The sequence below is a fragment of the Clinocottus analis genome, unplaced genomic scaffold (genome assembly GCF_023055335.1).
Source record: "Clinocottus analis isolate CAN_PGR_092001 unplaced genomic scaffold, fCliAna1.0.p SCAF_6, whole genome shotgun sequence".
Lineage (NCBI taxonomy): Eukaryota > Metazoa > Chordata > Actinopteri > Perciformes > Cottidae > Clinocottus > Clinocottus analis.
The window spans coordinates 13,190,936-13,212,160 of NW_027176218.1; the positions used below are offsets into that span (position 1 = coordinate 13,190,936).

Genomic DNA, 21,225 nt, shown 5'->3' on the forward strand with positions numbered 1-21,225 from the left:
CATTCCCTCGAAAAGACCCTGGTAGTGAAATAATTATGCATCTACTAACTGGATACAATGTAAATTAATGTATGGGTTGCGTACAGCGGCCTTATTCACGAAGATTTTTTAATTATGAGCCGTGCGTTTCTTATGCGCATTACGTGCGCAGGAGGCAGCCTCGTGAACACTTTGGAAAACTGACAAGGGATTGCCAAATCATTTCCTTGCCTGGGAATGACGTCCCTCCAGCACAACTCAGTTATATTTAGAGCCTATATATACTGGAGTCGCCCCCTAGGCTTTGTTGACTCTGCAGCAGGCAGCAGCAAGGGATCACGATACCAATAGGAGACGTCTGAAAGTGACACCATGTGACCTATATATATTACGATATTGTTTGTGATCTTTCAAGCATAACTGTGAATCACTCTGTCTGGTTTCCAATGAGATTGAATTGTAAAAACATAGTGACGTTTGCACATAGCCTCCACAACGCCCACGATAACAGAAACAACCAGGGCTTATATAAATATATTGTCTTCATTAAAACCTGTACAAAACACCAATAATATATGTACAGAGAACACAAGAAAGAGTATTGTTTCCCACATTGCGAGACAAAGTCGAGGGATATGACCCAAACCGGTTGAAATCTCCAGCTATGCTTTCTGGGTAAAGTGCGCCCCGGTATCCGCCCATATTCGCTAAAGGAGGCCAACCTGAGCAGCAAGGCCGGGACGCTGGATCAAATGGAAAGTTCAATCGATTAATTTGCCCACTTTTCCCCCGCATGTTCCCACTTGCTTCTGATACGAGGTAGACTGACTTAAATGCGGGCGTTTCGGTGTGAAATAGGAAATGCAGAGATCGTGTGAAACGAGAGGATTATCAGCTTGACTTGTTTGGTCGCTACTTCGGACGCGGAACTCCACTCGCTAAAAGGTAAAACAAATGGATACTATTAATGCATGTTTGTCGCTTTGAGCTTCGTTGCAACATTGCATTCACGGATTTAGTACGTCTGTTAGTTTGTCTGCCATGTAACCACTGAATAATACCATTATAGTGGGAGTATTCATTTTCGCTGGTAGTACAAACTACGCCCAATTGTTAACCTAACGTCTGGCCCTGCAATGCAGACCTTTGGGCTAGCCTGTCAATGGCGGCTTCACATTCGCCACCCTTCCTCTGTGAATGAATGGTACCGAGTTAGTCCGGGCACACGGTGCAGGCAATGCTGCATGAATGTATTACTCTTTGTATGTCACATAAGGTTAGCTCACAGAGGCTGACGGCAGGTAGCTTATTTCTTGAGGCTGTGGGCGAGCTCCAATGCTAAGCTAGCAGCCTGGTTATTTAAACACTGTGCTCAGAGGTTTCCTCACACATCCAAATCTGGCAACAAAAAAAAAAAAAAAACCCTGCGGTCACAAACCGGTGGATTTAAATCAAATTCCTCAACTTTTGAGCCTGCTGCCGATGTTGTTGCCTGCGTAAACACAATGCACAAGCTTTTATTCAAGGAAGGGCCTTCAATATGATCGGTTTTATCCTCGGTTTATTCACATTAGGTGATGAACGGTTACAAAGTAGCCTGCTATGAATTCGTAGTCGCTAATTGGTGGCACCCTTTCTCTGGTAACGTTGGTCCTCACCGTGTTGGTGAATCTCATGGAGGGATATTGTTTTACTCCTCTTTTGGGATTAACTTGTTAATGTGTGAAATTAAACAGTAGCGGTATATACAGTGACGTCTAGATAGTGTTTTCACAAAGCAAACAACGACATTGATAGGACCGGTCATATTTTCAGGAAATATTTGTTTAATTTGCCTTCATTAAAGCATCATAACTATCTCACAGTTTGAGGCATCACACTGTAAGCTACACTCTGCGTATGTCAACGTGTTTGAACTGTCACAACACAGATGGGGAGAAAACTGAGTGAACTACTTATTGGACCTCAAATCATTTGTATCATTCATAACATCATAGTTAGTCGCTGCCAATACTTTACTACACATGTAGTCATTCTAAGCCACCTGCAGTGCCTAATGCCATGATATGTTATGATATTTTAACAGGCATGGCAAACATGTGGCCAACAAGTCAAAGTGTTTCTGAAATGGTCTGTGACATTGTCACTTGGCTTATCTGTTTATGTAACGATGAGATGGTTTCCTAATGCTCAGAACAGCCTTGCTGTACATGTGTAAATCACAGGCAGTTTGGGGCAGAATTTCTTGCAAACAGCAAAACATTTTAGGTGTAGTAAAAGTATACCCATGTCAGCCAAATACTTATCAAACCACATTCTCGGTTTTGTTTGTCTAGAAAAGGCCAATGATATTCAGTGGAACTCCTCCCTGACTGCAGGCCGTGCAGAGCTCTGAGCAGTGTGTACTGTAACTTCTGAAAAGGCCAGCTGCCACTATTGATGGATGCTGCTCCACAAAGCCGTCAGACAGTAGAGAGCCTCTCAGTTGCTTTTCAGTTTTGGAGCCTTAATGTAACGGCATGGATTTCTGCCTGGGGTTAGTTTCTGTTGTGTCTCTGCCACTCAGAAAATATCACTAAATGTGTTGCTGAATCCAGACAGTTTGTGTATTCGTATTTATTTATTTTTACTTCAGTACCTGATAATCTGTGACATAGAAACAGTTTTAAGGCATTTGCTTATAATGATTTATATATGGCAACATTTCTGGAATTCAGTAGAAGTTTATCAGGGTTTATATTTCCTTAGTTCCCCCTACTCTCTTAACGTTAATATTTTCTGTGTTGTGGTCATTTCTTTTGCAAGCGTCTTGTAAATAAACACGATGACATGAAATCTGTTTTCCAGTGAATCAGCAGTGTTATTAAAAGACATCTTTTTTTCTCCACACAAGACGGTATTAGTTACTCTCTGGAAGATGTGTTGATACGGTCTGCCATTCCGGAGGATGTATATTTCCCAGTGAGCTGGTAGCTTGTCAGACTGAAATGAAGAGCAGCAAACAGATTTAATTGACAAAATATTTTTAACCTGATACTTGCACATCTGAGTAATTCACTTTTACACTTTTCCTTTAACGCTTTGAGTGTGCCCCCGATTTATTGTAGCTGTGCCAGATGACTGTCTGTGAAAATAATTTTATTTTAATTTTTTGGTCCTACAGGTGAATCATGACAGAATACAAGCTGGTAGTGGTGGGAGCTGGTGGTGTTGGCAAGAGCGCACTTACTATTCAGCTCATCCAGAATCACTTTGTGGATGAATATGACCCCACTATTGAGGTAAAGAAACATTGTGTGTGTGCATGCACATGTATGTGTGACCATGTTTTCTCTCTAGTTCAGTACGGCGTCTATGGTTTTGTATGATTTCGGTATGGGGACATAACAACGAGGAAAAACCTTGCAGTAGTTTGAAGTGCTTGAAAGACTTTAAACAGGTTTTTAATAACTTTCTATGCATGTTGAGTGAACTTAGTCTTGTTATGTATGAATCTACATTATTTGTGATTATTGGGTATATTAATTTTGTTCTAATCATCAAGTCATTATTACAACTAGTGTTAATAAAAAGTATGTCTTTGAAATCTCGGCCCACTGAATCCCAGAATTCTAATTGTGGTCTGACCTCCTCTTCCAGGACTCCTACAGAAAGCAGGTAGTGATCGATGGAGAGACATGTCTGCTGGACATCCTGGACACTGCAGGTCAGGAGGAGTACAGCGCCATGAGGGATCAGTACATGAGGACAGGGGAGGGCTTCCTCTGTGTCTTTGCCATCAACAATACCAAGTCCTTCGAAGACATTCACCACTATAGGTGAGCTAAGAGACTAAAAGTTTACAGGCTTTGGACTCAGTTTGAAGGCAGGGTTTTATTCACAGTTAAACTGGAGCATATTTCAGGGCATCCTTGTGGCATAGGGGTGTAAGGTGCTTATTCTGTAATGTCCCTGATTTGAGTCAGTGTGCTAACCTGCATTGTATGTCATTCCCCTTCTCTCTAACCCTTCATTTCTTGTCTACTACCCATTGTCTAGAAATGGCCAAACTGCGCAGAACGTGTAATACAATATTAAGTGCCAAGATTCAACCTAATGTCGTAAAAGGTTGCTGCATTGAACAAAAGCCAATAATGAATATATTCTAACTCTGATTCTGAACTAATTCTATTTGGGCTTTTTATTGATATTGCCATTGAAACATTGCCTCAGTTGGAATTATAATTCAATTGTATTTCTATTGTATCTGTCAATGTCCAGAGAACAGATTAAGCGGGTGAAGGACTCTGAGGACGTCCCAATGGTGTTGGTGGGGAACAAGTGTGACCTCCCGTCCCGAACAGTGGACACCAAGCAGGCTCAGGACTTAGCACGCAGCTACGGCATTCCCTTTATCGAGACCTCAGCCAAAACCAGACAGGTGAGAGTCCAGCTCAAGACGGCCATGCCTTCGAGACTAAAACGGTTTAGCATTTCAGTTTAAACTGCTGAAGCATTCAATTACGGGTTTGTAGAGAGTTGAATGCATATGGTCTCAGGGGTATTGGCTTGATTGCCACAGCCGATCCGAAAAACCTCACTATGAAATCAAATTTGAAAGTTTTGTGTCGTCTAATTGTCATTTTAATACTGTTGCTTGGAAATGTCACAGGCAATGCGCTGCTCATCTTTAAATCTTCTTTGGTTAATTAGATGTTTTTTTTAATTCACAGGTGATGATGTAATGTTTGCATGCCACTTTGTCTTGTGTGCTGTATATATAAAATTATAGAATTGGGGCCTTCTGCACAGGAGCCGGCATTATAAATAATCAGTAAATGTGTGTAAAGCATGAAAGGACAAAGTGTTGGTAACATCTCAGGGGTTAATGATTCTGCTTACTGGTTACTGTGACTGGGTGTTCTTGGAAGATTTGCAATGTCTCATTAAAGGGTGTGTGCCGTGTGCATGGCCTTAGGTGGCTGACTGACTGACACGGTGCTCTGTAAACACATCCTTTCCTGATCTCTCTGACCTAGGGTGAATCACAGCTCCTTCTGGTGCGGGGGAAATTAATGACACTATGATTAATTTCTTACAGCTCGTTCACCTATTGATACATAAGTATACCAATAATTCGCTAGCCACACTGTGCTGCTCCTGTTGGACCAGCAACATTGTCTTGCATTCAAAGCCACTCGGTGTTTGCCAAGTCTTTGTGATTTCCTCTTACTGCTCTGGGAAATCTCCCACTTACATTATAATGCGCAATCAAAATATGCTCCTAATGCATGCACTTCTCCTTTTTATATTAGGCGAGACGGTTAAAATGATACTCCACTACAATCTTTTCACTCTCGCTCATCCACTGAAGGCTTTAAAGGTGTCTGTTTTAAAGTTTACAGTCTGATTTATAGTTAAGTTTAAATGGATTTCTACGATGAATCCTAAAATATAAATATGCTCAAACCACATCTGCACCATAATACAGCTCCACCTCTATGTTGTGCTTGCTTCTATAAGAGTTTCAAAAAAGGCTGTCACTTGACTTTGGGGGAAAAAACGGAGTGGCATTTTGGCAGAATTATGATTGTTTGACAACTACTGAGTGGGACATTTTGAGGGACTCTTTGATACTTGTTTCCCTGCCACGAAAACATTGACATTTTACAACGCCAAGAAATTAAACATAACTTTTTCTTAGGAATTGGTCACACGAGGAGAGTGTTTGGTATTCACAAGATAAAGTTTGAGTGGAGTATCACTTTATAAGGAAGGCCAGACATTGCAGGGAGACCCACCTCAAAACATTGGTCTCCTTCACTCCTTTGTATCTGTAAGCTGTAACACATGCACCCGTACAGTATGTCCTCCTGTATTCCTCAACATTGAGGGAAGTTGTGTCTCATGCTGCAGAGAGTGGAAGATGCCTTTTACAATCTGGTACGGGAGATCAGGCTGTACCGGCTCAATAAGCTCAGCAAGGAAGAAAAGACTCCGCGCTGTGTCAAGCTTAAAAAGTGTGTTGTGATGTGAAAGGGGTAAGTGTATGCAGCCGCGCGCCCATCAGCTCTCTATGTATGTGTGTGTGTGTATGTGTGGATTGTGGAGAAAGCAATGAGAGTTGTTGCTTCATGGTTCTCAAAGCCAACCTGCTGGTTTCTACTGGGGCTGTGGTGGAGCTCTAATGAGGCTGAAACAGCTGATGATTTCACCCCTTTTCATTGTCTGATTATCTGAGGCCGGTGTCATACTGGGTTTGGTTTACTTGGGTCTGAACCTGAGTTCAACTGCCAACCTTTTCCTTACTACGCTGGTCTGCCTTCACACTTTTTACTTTTGTGCCGATAAGGGGCTACGTTGCGTAATTCTTTCCTTATCAAGGTGCAGCCCTTTACATTAGTTTCCATAAGGAAATTATGGCTGTAAGCATTTCCACTGGATACTCATGTGCAAGCAGGCAGTTTTTAATGTGGTGCATGATTGAAGTATTAGAACGGTCTGAAAATGTAAAATACACAAAACACTACTGCTACTACTCTACTGGTCGAACATTGCTGTTATCGTCTGCTCACACTAGTGAGATATTTGATATGTCCTCTTTTGTGGGAAAGAAATATCACTAAAATGTAAAGGTATTTCTGTGAGAAAATGATTACTTTCTAACTGCACACAAGCCAGACTACAGTTGGAATAGAGCCAGTTAGACCAGCCCCTTTAGGCTGACTTGGTCTGCACCTATGTTCAGAAAAGGCAAATTTTCAGGCGACTTGCTCCCAAATTTGGACTAAACTATCGGTGTGAAAGTGTCCCAAGCTGCTGAAATCAACGTGAAGAGAGGGGTGTGGGTTTGGGTGCCAATGTGTGTTATTGAAGGAGATTATGCAAATCATGTGCTGATGTTTCAAAGAATGTGGTCAAAATAACTGACATGTTGTGAACAGAAATAGTGTGTTTGGGGTGAGTTTTCGTTCTTTTCTTTGCGGCCACAAATCCCGGGGTCTTTCCTTTCCTGCTGTCCTTTTCACAACCTGAAGTGACCTCAGGCTCTTTACTGTACGGCTCCTTGCAGAGTCATCACTTTAATTGCACTAAACAAACTGTTCCAGTATTCACACACTTGCCTCTTTGCGTGGCATCGACAGACACTAGCTGTATTTACATGGAGCCTTTTTATTCCCTAATAACCAGCATGAGAGCTCAGCCTTATTTTAAAAGCCTAATTTTAACACCCCACTCAGAATAAATTGACTTGACTTGAATCAAAGCAGATCACCTGCGGAAGTCGTGCCACTCTATTATTTGTTGTTTATGAGTTTTCTACCGTTTTTTCTAAATGTTGCATCTTTCCCAGGGGAACAATTGTTTTAATGCTTCAGGGAGATAAATGCTTGCCTTCTGTTCAATAACTGTTGTTGGTAGAATATTTTTATACATTTCTTGCTTTGCTACAAACGCACATTATAAACAAGTATTGGTGCCAACCGTTCAATGCAGCTTAATCTTTTTTAAGTTTGCTTGTGTTGCACATAGATTATTGCAACTGTAAACAGGACAACTTTAGCGGCCATTTAAACATGCGGTGGCAGTTGTCCATTTGGATTGATTACAGTCAGCGGTAAATAAATTGGCTCATGTAACTGCAGCTACTGTCAGTGTTGTCAATGGGAACACTGACATTCACTCTGAAATACAATAATTATGTTTGATCTGTACTTTATTCAGCTGTCTCACACATCCTGATAGATCAAGAAAACACTCTGATGCGTGTCATGCTGATGTACACTTTGACATTATCCAAGATCATTTTCGAGCTTTAAGATTAACTCCTGGTTTTGAATTGGGAAAAAATAATTAAACTGTCATAGGTATGGAAATGTTTGGACAAATACTTAAGTTTCTTTGGCAGTGGAACAAGTCAAGGCCACACATCAGTTTGATACTAAAGATTGGCGTTTAATCGGGAACAATGTTTTAATAACGGTTGAATTTCTGTTTAATTCAGCAGCTTTTAAATATATCACATCTGAATCAAAGAACACCATTTTTTAAATGGTTTCTGGCTGTATAATTTCTGTTCATGTCATATCTTATATGTTGACAATCATTGGTATTCTGGTGTGACAATAAATAACCTGACACTCAATAATACATTATTTTTATCGTTTCTTTTTTTTTTTCCAGGGAGTTGATGATGCCTTTTACACATTAGTGAGAGAAATCCGGAAGCATAAGGAGAAGATGAGCAAGGAGGGCAAAAAGAAGAAAAAGAAGTCCAAGACAAAGTGTACACTTATGTGAATAACCACCCCCTTTTCAAGACAGACTAAAAAACAACTATGTTGAACAGTTAAAGTAATACATTTTGTACATTACACTAAATTATTATCCTCTTTCTCAATACCCAACATACTGAATACTAAACCTGACCCCTTTCTGCCTTTCTATTATTTGCTACTTGGACACCAATAAGCTTTATTTACAGTTTAGTGCCAGTTGCCCACATGTGTTGGTCCAACAGTTTGATTTTATAGGACGATTTGGATTATTTTAATATACATATAGAGCTGTAAGCTAATTGCATCACAACTCATATTTGACAAATTTTTCATTACTCAGTCCCTCCTCCCCTTTGCTTAAAAGGCCATGACCAGTAAAAGTTCTTTCATGCTCTTTTAATTTTGGGGTGCCAAAGAATTAATTTTCATCCCAATTCTCTGAGACAAAACAGATATGAGGAAAGACCAACATTCAGCCAGATGAGATCCAAATGTCCCAGCCACTGTGTAATTGCCTCCTCTGGGTATGACTTGGTGATGTCACTCATATAAGTATGCATGCAAACTCTTACTCCTCCTAATGTTTTAACACCCTAATTAGCTATTAATTAATTTGCAATTTGTCAATGCTTTGTACTGCGTGGGGAGTGATTTCTTGCCTTCATGAGATGTTTGTTTTCTTTTAGTTTTGCATGCAGTGTGTCCTGGCTGACATGGGTATTGCAACTGTCCTCTGTTTGATGCATTTGACAGCCAGCAATGAGCAACTCTGACCCAAGTGGATATCATATAGTCTTGTTTTTTTAGGCATATATAAAGTAATAATTACTTGCTTTTGTGAGTAAGAAATCAGCCATTTTAGCTTGATTAATGACAAATTTACATATTTTTTACCTGTTTTTGGATGATGAAACGAGATTAGCAGCCAGGTTGTGTGTTGGCCAGAGTAATTTTATGTCGCAGGGCTACTATCGACCAACTTGTTGGACCTCACTGGCCAAATATTGCCTGCTTTTCTTTACTCTGAGGCGCAACTGCAGGATTGTAAAATTTATCCTGACAAACAGTTTATTGCCATTTGTTAAGAAAACAGTTCACAAGTTCTGCTGTCAACACCCTCACAACTGAGGTGTCATATTTCAACAGCATAAGGACCGTTTATGAGCTCTTTATTCAATGTTTGTTAGGTTTTCAATTTGAGGATTCATAATTCGCCATTCGCTGGCCATGGAGGTGTCCTGCCTTGCACATTTTCCTAAGCTGTGGACTCGTTTGTCTGCTAGTAAGCAGAATGCAGCTTTCAGGAGCATTTCTCTTGGTGTGGAGTCACAGAGGTTGTTTAAAATGTTGTCCCAATGGATTTTCAGATTCTTCCTTTTTGCCGAGCTTTTGAAAGAGTTTTTGGATATTTTTTTTTTTTAAGTGTTGAAATTGCTTGGTGGGCTGCCTTTCAACAGAATTGATTGTCCAGCAAAGTAATTTGTCATTTTTCTCTCACGAAGCTTGTGTGTTGTGGTGGTGTAACTGGAACTGATGTTTGTAAATGAGGCAATAATTGCCATAAAATTGGTTTTTAAGAAAATTGTCTGAATTTATATTAAAAGTCCTAGTTTCTTTTCCAGGTCAACCTCATGTTTTCAAGCTGTTCCCCTGGGGATTTTTTATTTGCCTTTTTTGTTTGCATTAGGTGCTACATTTAGACCGTAGAAAGAGACCATTTACTTTGTCCCGTGTGCTCAAGAAATGGACTAAATGCTGTTCCAGGAGGGCAAAACTATTGACACAGAATATCCAAACATACATTTTTGCTTTTGGGATTAATGACTTGACCCAGTTTATTATTACCTCTTTTTTTCCATTAAGTAGATAATAACTGTTGATGCAATTTTAATTATGGAACCCTCTTGTTAACAATACGGTTTCAAAGTAGTTTTACTGAAATGTTTTGAAATGTTCCTCTTCCTTTTTATTGCGTGCCAACAGCTGATTTCTGAAATGTATCATTTATACCTGGATCATATTTTAACAACCTTTGTATAGTTGTGATAATGAAAGGTGCATATTTTGTAAATTGTGCTTCATTTTGTTGGTGTGTCTTAATGAATGTTGCTTTAATGGAGGTTCACTCCACTCTGTGTATGTGATTAGAGAGTGTGACTGGGTCCAGGTCTAGGGAAATGAATGAATGACCACTTTACAACACACCTGTTGTGGGCAGTGTAGAGTGGTGATCTGATCTCATATGAGTCTATTTTTTGCCATGAATCTCACCACTCCTATTTAATGTGTAATAAAGAACAAAGTAAAGAGGAACTAATGTTGTCTTTCTTTCTAAATGTACAGTATTGCACCATGTGAATTAACATGTTGAATCAGTTAGGTTTCATTATTTCTTTTAGGTTTTAAGATGATATCAATGTTGCCCAGCAGGTGGCACTGTTCACTTATTTTGACAGGTTAGGATCTAAAAAAGAGGCTATTCTTCCAGCTACCCAGTGAGCCAAGATTAAGTTTTTAAAAATGTATATTTTCCAAAATACTGTTAAAAACACAGGTTTTCTATGGTTCAGTTATTATTATTATTTTAAATAAATGAACAAGCACTTTTGATGAGAAGAAATTGTTTCATGCAATGTTGTTGATTATTATTGAGGTTTTAAAAGAAATTTGTTTTTGTTTTTTAAATTTGAAAAGCACTATTACAATAGTGGCAGAAGATATTCAAAGTGGCTGTATTTTTTAATAACTCCTTGTCTATCAAAATAAGACTGATGAATACACCATTATTTAGGTAATAAATCATCTAATTACTGTCATTTAAGTTGGTGAAAGCTTAAATTTCATGAAAATGATGAGCCCGATTCACTAATTAGTCGTAAATATTTCCTCATAGTACTGCAGGTTTCAAAGGTGACTGGTTAACTTGAGGAGGCTGTCCGTTGGCTTGCTGCATATGGGGAAAAAAACATTAAAAGTAAGAAAAAAAATGATCAGCTTGAAAATATTTTTGTACATAGATTACATAAAGCATAAAAATAGCAGCAATCTTTAGAAGATTTTGTTTGTTTGACTATTTTAAACAAGACAAATTCTTCTAAACCCAATGCGCGTAAAAAATTAAAAGAACAGCAAGTTTAACACAAAAAAACTCTACTTCTATTGTGATCCTTGTAGAGGTGAGCCGATGTGCGGACCTGCGAGTGGAATATGGTATATACAGCATATAAAAGCATAGAAAAACATCAACATAAAAAAATATCACATTTCCATTGACAAGCATTATTCTAACAGGCTAAAGTGCACACTTCCTATTGTTCCAAAAAAGATCCATTCAATGCACTACATACAACTCTGCCCTCCACATACCTTTCACAATAACTATTTAACCTGTAAGCAAAATGAGAACTGATTGGATCATAAATCATAGATCATAAATAAAGGTCAGTTTACGATCGGGTACAAAAACAACCCTTAACATGAAGGGAATATTAGTGTTGTGAAGCGTCTTCACAGAAATTGTGCACCTTTTAAGTATATGCATCATCGTGTCCAAACCTTGTGTCCTCTTTTGTAATGTATGTTTGCGGTACAAGTTCCACATTATGAACTTTTAAGTGTTCTTATGCTTGCATGACACGTGTTCACTGTAGGCATACTACATCTTATCAGCTGTAATAAACCTACGCTGGCTAGTTGTGAGTAACAGGGGCCTGGGTTTGATCCTGCGCTTGTCAGCCCTTCTGTGTGGAGTTTGCATGTTCTCCCCGTGTCAGCGTGGGTTTCCTCCGGCTTCTTCCCACACTCCAAGAAATGTGACATTGGATAATCATTAGTCAAAGTAACCTACGAATGTGAACGGTTGTCTTTCTTCACGTCAGTTCTGACCTGTCCAGGCGAGGGAACACCCTGTCTTCGCCCAATGACAGCTGGGATTGGCCCCAGCTCAAGATTCGATTACTCGGGTTCAACGGTCATGTGTGGCGTTACTACAGTTGCAGACGACCAGGATTTTAGCAGCCGATGTGAAACACAAGCTCAGCGTCCTCTATCAAACACAGGGTTAGTTTGTGAAAGTAGTATAAGTGAGAACATTGAGGGGTTTATTCTCTTTCAAGTTACATTTGACATGATGTCTTTGTAAGTGAACGCCAGCACAGCAATTCGACTATAATTTAGTTTATTTGTATTCCTAATGTTTAGCTTTAATTTTGTTCGGGACATGACTGACATGACTTAGATATGTTTGGCCAAACATATTCTGCCGAAAGAATAAAGAAAACCGCTCCAGCGACTTCCTAATTCTGCCAGCAAAGGGAAGCCATAACGTTGTATATCAGAATACTGATATTAGGCTTTATACTTGAAAAGTTTTGCTCACTTTCATATAAATCTGCAATTTCTTGCTTCTATTTTCTGCATGTTAACAAGCATACATTCTCTGGGTCATGGTTTTTGTCCAATTTCTGTATTTTTCATCCAAATGTCCCTTCCTTTAATAGTTTCATACACACAATCATACCAACACAGAGACAGCACAGAACACCACCATTGTCAAGATATTTGTGGAGGTGTTTGGCATTTTATATCCATGCTCGCTGTTTTAGAGGGCAACATAACTCTGCATTGGCAGTTTCTAATGAAGTCCCCCAAAACGAGCTCTTTAATGCAGCAGTGACAGGAGTTGTCCGCTGGCTTCAACATGCAGGCTTGTGTGGGAGAGGACGTGCTTGTTTCGTCATATTCTGTGAAAGCAAACGTCATGTAGCATCAACGATGAGATATTTTTCCTTGCAGATTTCCAAGAAATAAATGCCAGCTAGATCACGACCAGAGACAGTATACATGCTTCAAAGGGACAGGCCCGTGTACGTGTCATATGCAGGCAATGCTGGGATAATTGGCTGCAAAACAATGCTTTGTGTAGAAGCAACCACTGGCCAAAGTTGTGTATTGCCATCGTAGTCATGATGATCATTAATGAATCAATTTTATGCTGTTGCCCGATTAAAACAAAAGTGCAAGTTAATAGGTATTTTTTCTAAGTATCCATCTGAATGTTCTGTTTCCTTCATCATTATTCTACACTGGAGAAGCAGAAGTTAAATTGTTTCCAAACAGTTGCTGTGAATAATAAACTATGTTAACATATTGTGACAAGCTCTATTACTCTTTCTTCTTAAACAATGGGGCTACGGCGCCTGCCACATAGCAGCCAAGAGTGAAAAAGAAAGGAGATCTAATGAATTATGCAGAAAGAGCTTTCTCTCAGCTTGACAGTCTGAAACCAGCCTGGAGAAAATTGTAAGAGAAGTACGAGTCAGTGCAGCCATTGCAAATCCCCTCCCTTCTCCCCCAGGGACGGCTGAGGCCAAGGCCTGTCAGTCAAGCTCCCCATCCCTAAACTGTAATCTGGGGACAGTGCTGAGAAGCCTGCAGGTCTGATAAAGCGCTGAAGAGATGCCCCAGAAACCAATCGGTGGCACTCTGGGCGCCTGTCAACGAGAAGGGCGGGGGAGGAAAAAGACACAGCAAAGGTTCCTAAATTGCTAACAACAAGCCTCGGACCGGCTCCACGCGGAACCCACACGGCCCAGACTGGAAAATCCATCTTCCTGCTTGGCCTGTGCACACTTTATAGAGCAAGCTCAATCACAACCATCAGTTCTGACCCCTGTGAACGCGTGCAGAGAGGTGAATTCACAATCATCTGACTGTCTGACCTCTGCCTTGTTAGTGCACAGAGCGAGAGAATTTCCTCTTTATTTTAATGAAGCATGGCTTTTCTCCCCGGCAGGCAGCTGAGTGTGGGCCAGCAAGAGCGTACTGTGGTAATGAGAGGCCAGAAGGTTCAGGTGTCTTCAAACCGCAGCACATAGAAGCGACTTAATACAGACATGTTTTCACCAGCCCTGGAGGAAACAGAGAGCTGGATGAATATTCATGGGCTGTGATGAATTGTGTTGCCTACAGCATCGTGCCACTTTAAAAGCCCTCATGCTGCTTCTTTTATCACAGGAGGTCCCTGCCACTGAACCTCACGGGCCACAACGCAGCGCCCCGGCATCCAACAATTATCATCTGAGATCATTAACTTGTTATGTTGACACAAACACTGCAATTTCAGATGCCCTTCTTTAGTCAAATGACCCTATTCATGAGGAGTGGCTGGCTGAGTTGATTGGATTTTTCTCTCTCACATGCATCGCAATCACTCAACAAGTGATGTTTGGGCACAATATTAATGAACACCGAGCAACGCTTTGAACTGTGTGCGCGCTGTTTTTTTTTTTCCGGGATGGGTAAACAAGCTTTATAATATGTTTCAAAGTATGCATCAGCACAGATTGATACAGTAATGGAATGCTGTTGAGTGTTGAAGCGTTGTTCCATTCAGGCAGCAATCTCCTCATAATGATGGTAAGTCAACAGGCAGAGAGATGGAGGGGTGGAGCGGGGTGGCCGGGTGGACGGCCTGGGGATGGAGCGGCGTCATGTTCAGCAGCCCCAGAAGGGTGATTCATACCAGCCTCATCACTGGCAACAGACAGGACATCCAGGACTTTATTACCTCCATCTATCACAATCACTTCATCAATCTGAGCTCCTGTGAGCCAGCTTTCCAACCGGTCCCCAAACACCCATCCCAACGTGCTGCCGGACAGAGATTTACACCCACGCACCAACACCCTCTCCCTCTCCCTCTCTTGCTTTACCACACACACAAAACAAGAGAGATGAGCCTCTGTGTTGACCACACACACACACACACACACACACACACACACACACACACACACACACACACACACACACACACACACACACACACACACACACGCACACACACACAGATGGGAGTGTGTAAAGGCCATTCTGCAACCAGACACGGTGTGAAGTTGGGCCCCTTAGGGCCTCTGTCTGACAGGCTATCCTGCATTCTGAGAGCCACTTACACTTCAGCCACATCATACCTCCTGCTGCTGCTGACCAATGTGTCATGGGGGCAGATCGTGATGGATACACTAAACTGTGGGTGACATCATTAAATGATTCCCACTGCTCTGTTCATTAAAAATAATGTACATCCTGCACAACACATACAAAGCTCAGGACTAGATTTTCCTTCCGCTGAATACAATATGATGAGACTTTTCCGGCTAATGCAACCCAATACATCAGTCCTGCAATAATTGCCGCCTCGTTGCTGAAGTGGGGAGTGAATTCTGATAATTTTGAAGACTGTATTTGGTGGAGGTGTTGCATTGGATTGCATTATTTCTCAGAAGATAAGGTTGGTGAAAGCCACTAAAATGTCACAAAAAGTAACAGTTTGACATACAAAAGTCACAACTTTTTATGCCATTTTGATCAAACATATACATTTACTTTTTTAATGAAATATTATTAAATTACTTTAGTAATGACATTTTTATGAAATATACTATGACATTTTAAAATGTATAATGGCATTCAGTGGCATTCTTTTTGACTATATATGATTATATATTTTTGACTACACTATGGCTTTCTCTGACATTTAGCGATGTTTATTGGCATCTTAATAATATAATACACATAGTATATTTTTCACAATTGTTTTTACTATTCTGTGACATTTTATGACATACAATACTATGATCCTTTTAAATAAGAAAAAGTCATAAACAGAATGTCGCAAAAATTACTTCTTTTATCATAAAGGAATTATAATTTTTGTATTTCTTTTTTGCATAGTAAGTCAAAAAAAGTAATAGTATATTATCTAGAAAAAAATAAAGAAAAATGTAAGACGTATGTTTAAAAAAGTATCACAAATAATTTAATAAAAACATTATACATTACGTTTTTTTTAAACGTCACAAAATGTTTAAACCACAGTATATCATTAAAATGTTATCTAGACTATGTCATTAGAAGGTCAAATAAAGACATAATATATATGACATCTACAACATACTATACTTGAAATTGTAATGCCACACATTATTATTATTATTATTATTATTATTATAATAAGAACACACTAAATTGTGACTTTTTAATAGTTTTGTAGGTTCTGGAGAAACAAAGCCACATGTTGTTACTTCACCTCCGGTTTCTGGCTTTGTGTTTTTGTGTCTTTGTGTCTTTGAATGCCACAGTTATAGTTTTTCTTGCACTCGCGTTATTGTCCATTCCTCACTCCAACGTAATACATTTTGCAGGCTGAATAAAGAGCAATACATATTGTTGTTGTTGCTGTTAGTCTAAACAAGCCATTTGTCAAAATGTACTACTTTTTGATAGAAAAGGGGAAAATGGCACATATCCACGGCAGATATACACACACAGTTAAGAGATTTCTGAAAATAGATGAGCAGAAGCAGAGATTTATTAGCTAGTTTGATCCAACATAACATTAGTTAAGAGATAGAAAAACTTCCCCCAGCGGGTAATGAGTGTAAATCATGCAAAATTATGAAGCATTTTCATTGTCATTATCATACAGTATATTGCTTTCTCTAATCACCAATTAAGCGAGAGATCAAATGGAATCTACGTTTTGTGGCATGACCCCTAATTATTTTGGTCTTCTAACGTCTGCAAGAAATTGTGGACTCGAGGTCACGTTTGAGCAAATATCTACCAAACAAATTAAGAAATGCCACATTAAAAAATGATAGATATAATTTGTATAGCTGGAAACCCAAACAACAGGAATTTAATAGTGATATTTTGTGTTTGTCTTTCTGTTAGCGTATCTCAAGAAAAAAACAAAACCAACATTTTGTTAGTCTCTAGTAATGTATGGCTGCCATACCCACTCGGCCACAAGTCCCTTTGTCCTAATTCCCAAACTATTCATTGATTATTTGTAACTTGAGGGGAACAGAACAACCAGACACTTGTGACACACTTTTACTGTAGACGGCAAACATTTGCCTATTTCGACATTCAGCAGCTGCAGAGCGATATTAGCATTGTATTTGATTATATTTTATTTTTAGCTGTGCTTTGGACTCCAGCTAGCTGCTCATTTGATCGATCTTCCATTTGGTGCTGGGAAGGTAACATAAAATGGGTTAATCACAGCTTTTTTGTTGGAAATACAGGTGCTCCTGAAGCTGGAAACTATGAACGATAAGTTGCAGGACGAAACAACAAAACAGAGGTGATCTTAAAGGGAACTGCAGAGTAAGGTAATAATTATCTACGTAGTAAATTGGTTCATTGTTAATACACATATTCTGATTGATGGGCTACAAATAAACACCTTTATTTACAAAAGAGCTAAATCAGTTCCTAAAACCTTTTCCTTTTAGCAAACGTTACTGAAACAGGAGTAGATGCTGCCATTGCTGGGGACTGTTTGCAGTGGTGGATTAATACACATTTGATGCATGTATTTATGTCAGCAGTGCAGTGAATGCTGTATTGTATATAGTAAGAGCAAATTGTGGTAATTGTAATGCAGCAACCTCAACACTTCCTAAATAAATGAATCAATATCCCTCTTGCAAACTCAAAATGAACATAACTTTATAAGGTTTAGTTTTTATTGCAGATGTAATGTGTTTCACTAAATTGTACTAATGTTGTAATAATGTTTCCACCTGCTGCAGACACCGAGAGCACAGCATCAGTGATTACTATAAATAAGCTGCTCGTAAAAAGATAAACCTCAAACTTATTCTTGAGAAAAATACTTTGCTCACTGTTTATTGGATTACGTTGGTGCATGATTTAGGTTACTCTCATTTATTAATACACATCTCCCCAGTCTGCAGGGCTTTTTCGCACACGCTGCAACACTTTCTTACCTAAATAAATCATTGTTTTTAATTAGGGTTGTGTTACACGTTGTGTTGAGGATGTATACTCTAAGGCCATGTTCAAGCTGTGAAAGGGATTTAAAGGACAAAAGAAAAATCACGTTTAGACATTGAGTCATGGGGATCTACGGCTGCTATTTTATACTCCATTACCTATTCTGTACATCCATGTGCACAGACCTTTGTCATTGTATATGATGTGACACAGAGGGTGTCATTAGAGTATGAACAAAGCCAACTTGGGGGCGATAAATCAATGTTCTGCTCAGAAAATCATTTCACTCTGGGTCTTGCAACGTTATTGATTTTTGGCATCACATACTGTTCCTTCAGTGGCTTTAATTCATTGTGCAGAAAGTCCTGAATACTCTGTGTTATTTCTTTTTTCATTTTGACTTTTTAAGTCTGAGCTTTAGTTTGTTTTTTAGGCTCCAGTTCCTACCACAAAAAGAAGCGACAGTTCCTCAGAGATGTTTACTTGCTGGACCTGACGGTGTGAGGGATGTCAGGGGAGAGAGAGAGGGAAGTGAGGGGCTTAACGGAGAGAGAGGGGGAACGCACTTTTAATGTAAGTGACCATCGGCGTGGGGATGTTTGGGTAATGGTGGTTTCCGTGGCAACAAAGCCAACAGCAAATACACTAAGAGGGGTAGACATGTCGTGCTTTTGGGGACACAAGTCGGACATCTGGTTTTACCTCCTTGAGTGCTTTATTGAGATGCATTTACTATGTTTTGTTCACAGCCTGTTCACAAGTTTTTGTGTGTGGGCGTGTATGCATCAGCATGTAGGATATTACATTCACACCCTCACATGCAGATAAAAATAGGCAAGCCAGAATAAAGAGGAAACTGAATAATAATTTGTTTCACTGGCAGCTGTTCAAACTTACAGTCTGTCACAGTAGCGTTATGCAGAGCGAGCAGAATGCAGAATTTGATAGCAAACATTTGGCATGCACTGCAATAAATTAAATCGTGGACTTACTTCTGACGACACAGAGTTACTTTAGGGCTGATTCCATATCATTGTACAAATTAAATAATTCCATCACCTCCGCTTACTGGCTGGTCTGATTTGTGAGCTGGATGAGTTTTGTGCCTTTTTTTCTTTCTTATCTATGTCTTAGACACCTACAGTGTGTGTGTGTGTGTGTGTGTGTGTGTGTGTGTGTGTGTGTGTGTGTGTGTGTGTGTGTGTGCGTGCGTGCGTGTGTGTGTCAGCGTTATCTCTTCCTCATTCAAGTCATGTCACAGGCCAGACACCATTGTCAGGAGAGGCTTTCATCCGCTGACTTCAGATGTGCCTGTCATCCAGTCCAATTATACAGCGAGAAATAGGTATTGTTACACTCTGGGGATTGATTCAGGACAAAATAGAAAAGCGAAGATAAGACTACACAGTCATCTATGTCCGCGCACTACTTGCTTGGAGTCACACACACTCTTGCTCAGACACACAGATGTGAAATCACATGGACGAGCAACTTCAATATCTCGGTGATAACAAATCCTTACACGGTAACACGGCCTCAGTAAAGTGTGTGGCAGGTAGGTTACAGTAATTTGAAATGGTGAGGGATGGAGTGCTACACCTCCGGCTCAGCCTCACTGTCAGGGTGATAGACAATTTTTTTTATGGAGATAACTCCGGGCTGATGGAGCAGCTGAGCATTACTGGGTGTAAGACGACTTCAACCTGCTGCTGAGAGCGGTTCAGAACCACTCAAGCATCAGTCAGCACCGCTGACAGAACGGTCTCATTTCACCACTTTCTTTCCTCACTACTCTTTTGGCTCTTCTTTCTTTCTTACAATACAAGAAAAAAATGTCAAGAACCACTTACCTCCAACCACTCATGGGGAACAGCTGCAATTTATTTAATGCCACCCTGCCATTGCACTCAGATTATGTTTTGCTGCCACGTGAGTTATTGTGGGGCATTCAGAAACGAGAGAGAGCAGATACTCTACTTAAAAGTGTCAGGGTACTTTGTAAAGACAAAAAAAAAGTTTGCAGGTGCTTTTTCCAGCCGTGTTTGAAATGTGCGGCATTAACAGGCTGGTGAATGATTAAGAAGGCAAACAAAAGTTCATCTTTTTACCACATCCGTCATTTCATTAAGTTTGTCAGGTTTATATATACACATGACTTGTGACCGCTCAAGATAGCAGACGTCTCAGTTTAGACAATCCCCTTATGTGTAGTCAACCCTGCGCCTCTGGTGTCTTTCCTCCGGTACTGATTTACTGATGTGGAACACTGTTGGCTGAAAGAGACGTGGGGAGAAGGGATATGTCCATCGGTTAAGGATTTTCTCAGGGCCGATTCCAAGAGGAGATTTAAACTCTTACAGATATAAACTTACAAATAGGTAAACACACACACACACACACACACACACAGACACAGACACACACACACACACACACACACACACACACACACACACACACACACACACACACACACACACACACACACACACCTGTTTTCCTGTAATCAATCTCCTAAATCCACCCAGGTTGTTGTGAAAGTGATAAATTCAGTCATTTAATATTCATAATTAATAATGTATTAGACACAGCACACTGCATATTCAAACCGTATTTTATCTATGGAGGGAATAGTTGTACCCTTGAAGGTCATTCTGGATGTTTTTCATTATTGCTTCTGGAGTTCACATCCAGTGTTACATGAGGGTATTTCTTTTACAGTTTTTAATTGATAGTTGTCGGTCATCATTTCTTCTGATTAAATAATTGGACATTGCCAGATGGGTTCAGATGCCTCAAATACAGCATCAAATATTTGTGCCAACAATTGAGTCAAAACCCATATTTCAATGGCACAAATAATTTAATCTTGTTTAAAGTCTTTTAAGATAATAAAGAAATGGGTTTCAGTTAAATATATATATATATATATATATATATATATATATATATATATATATATATATATATATATATATTTTTAATTCTAAAATAGTGCAGTATATACAATTAACACACATTTGCAATTGAAAATTCTCACAAATATTCAGAACAACGCACTCAAACACAATAGACTATTGATGGTATCACAGTTACAGAAACAACAGCTTTATTTGTGGCGAGCTGCTGCAGCGCCATTAGTCCAGGAGTCAGACAGCACACTGCTGACGGCCAATGAAAA

At 39.6% G+C, this 21,225-nt stretch overlaps 1 protein-coding gene across 1 annotated transcript; it reads left to right on the forward strand.

Moving 5' to 3' along the window:
* Positions 1-657: 657 nt before the first annotated feature.
* kras (v-Ki-ras2 Kirsten rat sarcoma viral oncogene homolog) lies at positions 658-10,542 on the forward strand. Its single transcript, XM_068602426.1, has 5 exons — positions 658-924; positions 3,143-3,260; positions 3,619-3,797; positions 4,240-4,399; positions 8,143-10,542. The coding sequence occupies exons 2-5, from the start codon at positions 3,150-3,152 to the stop codon at positions 8,257-8,259; spliced, it is 567 nt and encodes a 188-aa protein (XP_068458527.1). The 5' UTR covers positions 658-924; positions 3,143-3,149; the 3' UTR covers positions 8,260-10,542.
* Positions 10,543-21,225: the final 10,683 nt, after the last annotated feature.

Excerpts from the sequence above, each read along its gene's own strand:
- kras (XM_068602426.1), top strand. The coding sequence starts at position 3,150 with ATGACAGAATACAAGCTGGTAGTGGTGGGAGCTGGTGGTGTTGGCAAG. Across the intron at positions 3,798-4,239 it reads GAAGACATTCACCACTATAG|AGAACAGATTAAGCGGGTGA; the intron begins GTGAGCTAAGAG and ends GTCAATGTCCAG. Across the intron at positions 4,400-8,142 it reads CCTCAGCCAAAACCAGACAG|GGAGTTGATGATGCCTTTTA; the intron begins GTGAGAGTCCAG and ends TTTTTTTTCCAG.